The following is a 6,564-nucleotide window of genomic DNA, read 5'->3' on the forward strand; positions in this document are numbered from 1 at the left end:
CTAGTTATGGGATAAGGCAGTGTGTCAGTGCATTGTATTGGCTTTCAGGCGAATGAGACATTTGAGAATCATCTGCTGCTAATGGGAAACGTTTGTCATTTACAAATTCATATTCAATGTGTTTGTTAACTTCAGTGTAGCGCTTATCTCAGTACACAATAACCAAGCCGTATAAACATTGACTCAATTCACAAACAAAACCTACAAATGAGTGGTTTTGGTCTAAAAGGCTTATAAACTTACACTTAGGAAATGCTTATCCTACGTCCATCCCCACCGCAAAAATCCAGCCTACAAAGCTTTAGAGTATCTTAAAGACCATGTCACTAATCCGTGGCAGACATGAATTTAATCTAATGCACGCAACTTTGTTATTTGTACTTTCTTTCATGAAGACAATATGCCACAATAATATATTCCCTTTAATCGTCAATCCAGTTACGTAACATTCCCGACCTCCGGCGCTAACCCCTAATGCCGCCCTTCGCCCAGCGAGCCCCGTCCTGAGGCAGATCCCCTGCCCGTGCCTGCGCCTGGGCTTAACTGCTCATTCCCTCTCAAATTAAACGATAAAACAGGAGACGGCCTCTCCAGACAGCACTGTTTCTCAGTCTAGAAAAAAGACATTTATAATCGCCCCAATTTGGAAAGTTATTTTTTAAGAGTGTAAGCAAAACTATTAAATCTCACTGTGAGGAAAGCTTTTATTTCAAGTGTAAGATTACATGTAAGCTTAATGCTCTGGGGGAGAAAAAAAAGATGGTTTTATGCCATCCCTTCGCGTGCAGCTGTGCCAGTGCTCCGTTCACACCACGCCGAGTCAGCACTACAGGGGAGGCCCACAACCTCCTTACTCCTCACACCGCGCTGCCAGTGGGGCCAACAACGGCCGTGAAGGCGGCGGAAGGGGAAGAGCCCGGAGTCCTGGTCGGCAGCTGCCCAGAGGACACGGCCCCCACCGCCATGGGCAGCTGGCAAAGTGTGAGCGGGCTCCCGCACGATGCCGGGGGACGCTCTCCCCGCCAGAAGGGCGGCTGGGGCCGGGGTGGAAGGCTAGGGCCGGGGCGATGGGCAGGGGCCGGGCTTTGCGGTCCCTTTTCCCCGGCACCGCCCGGCGCTGCGCCGCGCCGCGCCCTCCCTTAGGCCCTGTAGCAGCGCGGACTACACTTCCCAGCATGCCCCTCGGCGCGTCTCCTCTCGCGAGAGGTGGCGGAAGCGGAAGTGGCGTGGCGCAGTCCGGAAGCGCCGCTGCCGTGGAGACGGGAGCCGGGAGCTGAGCGCCCGCCGGAGCCGCCCGAGCCGACCATGGCCGAGACCGACCCGAAGACCGTGCAGGATCTCACCGTCGTGGTGAGGCCGCCGGGCCCGGGCCCGGGCCCACCGCCTCGGGGGGGCGGGGAGCGGGGAGCGCCGTCCCGGGGCGGCCTCAGAGCGCGGAACGGGCGGGCCGCGGCCTCCCTGAGGAGAGGTCCCCGCAGAAGGCGGTAGAAGCCTCCGGCCTCGCCCCGTTCGCGGGTCTTGGCGTTACCTCCTGGGGCCCGGCGCGGCCGAGCTTGCATGACCCGCGTCTGCCTGCTGTTGGAGGGGCTGCTGGGCTGCGGTGGGGCCTGGGCCTTCCCCGGGACTCACGGTAAACCGCTTCCCCGGAGTTGTTTCTGCCGAGTCCCTCAGGGACGGCTCGGGTCAGAGCGCAGTTACAGTTGTGTTTCCCAGCACTAAAGCCCCTCGCTTACCTGAAGGGCTCAGCTGTGCTGCTAGCCATGGCAGCTGGGGCCTCCCTCCGTAAGGAGTTATCCGTGTCTGGGAGGGATGTGGTGACGAGCGAGGGTTTGAGAGTGTGGGGAGAAAAGCTGCTGCTCTGGCATCGAAAACAGTGCTGTCATGCGATTAACACAGGATGCTGGAAGCAGCTGTTGTGGGTTTAATCCTGGTTGTGGAATGCAGGCATTTTCTAGATCTTAAAACTGCTTACTGTGAACCACAGTTCTCCTGTGTGTAGGTTCATATATATGTAAAAATGTGATACTTAAATATGGACGTGTACTGCAGAGTTTGTGTACAGTTGAGCTCAGCAACGAAAGAAAGCATTGTACTTGCCTCATTGCATGAGATTAAATACTGTAACAACCTCTTTAATGAAAACAAAGCAGACTTTTTTTTTTTTTTTCCCTTTCTATTAGGTGCAGACATTGCTTCAGCAAATGCAGGACAAATTTCAAACCATGTCTGACCAAATAATTGGAAGAAATATCCTTTTTTTAAAGTTAGATAGATACTATATGCTATAGATGCACAAGTACTTTAATGTATATTTACCAGTGGGATTTGGAAGATTAAGTTTAAAATGACCATAAGCGTTTGAGCAAAGCTGTAATCAAAAACTCAAAACAACAATAACAAACAAATAATCCTAAAAACCAACCCAAGCACCAGCAGACCGCAGTCATAGTCCTTAACTCCACTGAACTTGATGACATGAGCTGTCGCATTGATGACCTGGAGAAGAACATAGCAGACCTCATGACACAAGCAGGAGTGGAAGAATTGGAAGGCGAGAACAAGACCCCTGCTACTAACAAGAGTTAAAGTGAGACAATTGCCTGCCAGCCTTGAAACAAATCCTCAAGTCACTTGAAATTACTGACTTTAATGTAGATGGAATTTTTCCTTTGATTTGTGAGATAGTCAGAAATTCATTCAGAGCAGCTCTGTACACTCTAATACAAGAAGTTTTAAGAAGCTCTCCTCAGCATGCTCCTAAAAGCCCCTTCAGCAAGGGTTTCCTTCACCAATATTGAGAGGAGAGTTACTTTCTTCATGTCTTGTTAGTTTTGAGGAAGTGCAGTAACTGTACTCATCCTCTGTTACACACTCATGCTGGTACTCTTACTAAGGTCTGAAGTAATGACTCATTGCAGCATGGGAAGGAGAAGAGTTGGGAAAAAAATACCAATGACGCAGCGAGCTGTTCTTTTCCCTTCTTTCATCGTATCTGAGCTTTCTGAAAAGGGCCGTATATAATCTCATGCCTGTTACCAACATCCGCCCTGGTTTCTGTAGCTGGAAAGCTACTGTGAGCGTGGTGCTGCTCTTCCATTTTCCGCTGCATCCTGTGGACTTCAGCTCCCAGGAAGCTCCCAAAGACCGTAGGGTGCTGCTGTGCACAGGAGCTAGTGAGTGAGTTACTGTCCATCAGCTGTGAATTCCTCCCGCGTAAGTTCGGAGCTTGCTGGGAGTACCTGACTCACACGTACCACTGCATGTCCTGACTGACAGTGTGAGACAACACTCAGGCATGAGGCGGGGCGTATTCTAGGGCAACACTCCCTGGAAAAAGAAATTTCTTACTGAAAGAGAAATGTGATGATAATATTATTATGTAATTTCTTAATTGATAACCTGCCCCTGTATTGCACAAAAACATTGGAGAAGCAGATGTTTCATCTGCTTGACACGCAGCAGTTCTAAATCTAGTACAAACCCATGGAAATTCAAGTGATCGGGTAGCACCACACACAGCGTTTACAACAGTTGCTAAAGGCATTTAAGAAGATGGGGCACTGCACGGGTGCCAAAACTGTTATAGTGTAAACAAGGGAAGGTGTGGTGCTTAATTATAATAAGTGAGCACTACCATGTCACTTCAGTTGGTATAGAATTTGATTTTTGTAACCACGGAAGGCAACTGGTAAATAAACTGCTAGATTTATCATGTTAGATTAGCTTTTTTTTTTTTTTTGTTACGGTGGCTAAGTAATGTCTCAGCCTGTTGTAGGCTTGAAATTCTGAGGTCACATCTACAATACTATGCAGCCTGTATAATAGACGTGTGTTTGAAACAGGTATACATCTTGCATGTTAAGGTACCTATTTTTTGTGATATTTTGACAGAAATACAAATTATTATGATCTTCATTGCCCCTAGTGTCAGTTCCTGTGGCCTGAACCCCACAAATGAAAATTTCTGATGAGCATAATCCTCTTAATTCTTCTGAGTAACATATTTTTTTTTAAATTATTTTCCCCCAACAGGTTGCCAGTAACTTAAGATGAATCCTGGAAGACAACTTTTTTTTTCTTTTTTCTACAAATCCTTGGAATTACAGAACAGCTTTTTGCAACTACTGTGTGTAAAAGCATTTTTATATTGTTACAGAGCTTGCATTCCTAATGTATAGTTAGGGATAGGTTAGTTTATATTTTGATTTGTGTACTGTAATTTCACTTTTTGAATTCTTGTTATGAGGATCAATTAGTTGTGTTATTAAAACACAGATCTTATGGATCTCAACTACTGGGTGTATTTTTTTGTGAAGTCACTTTTGTCTCTTATACTTTTTCTAGACATTTCATTTTTGATAGCTGAATATCTAGTGACTGCCATCAAGTGGAAATCTTAACTTGTCCTACGTAACTTTGTGGAGTGAAGCACAAGATTGAAACTTAGCATTAATCTTAGCTCTAAGCATCAGTCACTCAACTAGTTGAGGACTATAATGTTGTTTTCTCATAAGTGTAGTAAGGTGATTTTGGAAATATAAGACACTGAACATCAAAATCCCATCTCCTGCTCCTGGTATTACCTTACCTGTGTGTTCATAGAACATAAACCAGAAATAGAGATTTAACACTAGAGACATCTGCGCACAGTTGAGCAAGCACTGCCATTCAAATCTGTTAGATTTAGACAGACAAGGAACTATTAACTATGAAAAATCTCACTATGGGATTTAAATTTTTTAACCCTGTAAAACTACAATGTGTCATTTAGCATCACCTTTGGACAATAATTATGGTTACAATAGTGACACTGAGCAGAAAAGATGGGATTGTGGGAGCGTTTGTATGTGGTCTTTGTCTTTAAATCACTGGCTCAGTGTACTAAACAGTTTGCTAACGAAGCGATGAGTCACTGAGTAACAAGGAGAGAACCCAGTCAGAATTGTAAAGCCTTGCTTCTCTTGGAATCACTATTAGCCAGAACTGTTAAAAATATTTGGTTCAGAAAGGTGTTAGCTTTCATAATCATCTCCACATTGATAGGCCTGGGGTTTAATGGATTACATTAGAGTATTTTGGTGATGAAAAGTGTATTTTAAAGAGTCTGTACTATGTCACTTGTGAAGAAAAATGACCAGTGTCGGATATTACTGACAATCACTGCAATGCTCCTCCAGCTTGAGGTACAAATTTAAGAGAGCGCTCGTGGCGGTCAGTAGTTCTCTGTGGACCCCACTTAAGAGTGCTCTTGGAACACCACCAGATTAGCACCTCTGTATTATGACGGCAATATGACAGGTCATTTTTCAAAACTGAGGAGAAATTGTAATAAAAGCTTATAATAATAGGGGAGTTTTGTGAACATAGGAAATGTATCAATATACCTTGTAATATCAGCCTTAGGCTCTTTGTAATGTCATTGAAAAAAAATCTAATAAACTACTATGTGGTAACAAATAGTCAGGTCATATATATTAAAGCAAAATCTAGTGAAAGTATATCGTTATATGTGAGGTTGTATTTAGTTATAAGTTATGGAAAGACTTTAGCACAGCTTTTGCTTATAGACTATAGTCTAAAATACAGGTGTGTTCTGTATAATAAACAGGTGAGCACGGTTCATGCCCTGTCAAATCTGGATTTTACTAGGTAATGACAATAAAGACCAAATTCCTAGGAAAGCATACTAAAGTGGAGGCTCATTTTCTGTGATGTTTATACAACTATAAATTCTCATCTGGCTGCCTTCCTCCTGTAGGAGAAATGGGCGTTCTTGAATTTGGCTGTGCTGTCCTGCACACAGCAGCAGTAGGCTTGCTTTCCTGAGGTTCATTTGGTCAGAGTAACTTACTGGAAAATTACTTCAGCTTTTAAGATTCAAAACACTTTTCAGTAGGGATAGTTTTCCCTCATAAATTTAACACTTTAACAGTTCAATTCAAAACACGCCTTTCAGACAGGAAGATAGTGCTTGTAGCTCTTTAAATACTATATATTTTTGAGAAACTTTTTTTATTCTTACTCCAGCCACAGAGTTTCTGCATATAAACAGCACGTGTGGGCCAAAGTAGAATCCCTTTTGGCCACAATTTCCTTAAGTGCAGCTAGTTTAATACACAAAGCAAAATGGAAGATGACTGTTGTGTTATTTTATATGGATTTGATAACACTTTAAAAAAAAAAAATAGTGTCCTCATTTTTTTTCTCAATATGCTGGTTCACATCTGACAAATATTCATCCTTTCCGCTGGGCAGTCTCACTTGCAAAGAAAAAAAAAATAAAGTCTGAGGATCAAGCTCACGAATAGGGACTGTTCCTTATTAGAATATAAAGCAAGCTGTTCCATATATTAATTTAAATCAAACTGTGGTGCTGCGTTTTGTTTAAGACCATCCGTCGAGACTGCAGCTTGCATTTTTTAGTTATTTATGTCTATGCCAAGCACTTTAAGAGAAATTTTCTGCTGTCATCGTGGTAACATACACCTGGATTTGATCATTGACCTATTTACCTCTTACAGTTTATTTTCACAAAGAGTTACAGATCAGACACACCCTGCTCTG

At 43.6% G+C, this 6,564-nt stretch overlaps 1 protein-coding gene across 1 annotated transcript; it reads left to right on the forward strand.

Annotated features, from left to right (window-relative positions):
- The first annotated feature begins 1,193 nt into the window (after nt 1–1,193).
- On the forward strand, nt 1,194–5,457 carry HSBP1 (heat shock factor binding protein 1). Its single transcript, XM_075765938.1, has 4 exons — nt 1,194–1,350; nt 2,181–2,247; nt 2,468–2,587; nt 4,033–5,457. The coding sequence occupies exons 1-3, from the start codon at nt 1,306–1,308 to the stop codon at nt 2,584–2,586; spliced, it is 231 nt and encodes a 76-aa protein (XP_075622053.1). The 5' UTR covers nt 1,194–1,305; the 3' UTR covers nt 2,587; nt 4,033–5,457.
- The last annotated feature ends 1,107 nt before the right edge of the window (nt 5,458–6,564 follow it).

Source organism: Balearica regulorum, chromosome 13 (genome assembly GCF_011004875.1).
Source record: "Balearica regulorum gibbericeps isolate bBalReg1 chromosome 13, bBalReg1.pri, whole genome shotgun sequence".
NCBI lineage: Eukaryota > Metazoa > Chordata > Aves > Gruiformes > Gruidae > Balearica > Balearica regulorum.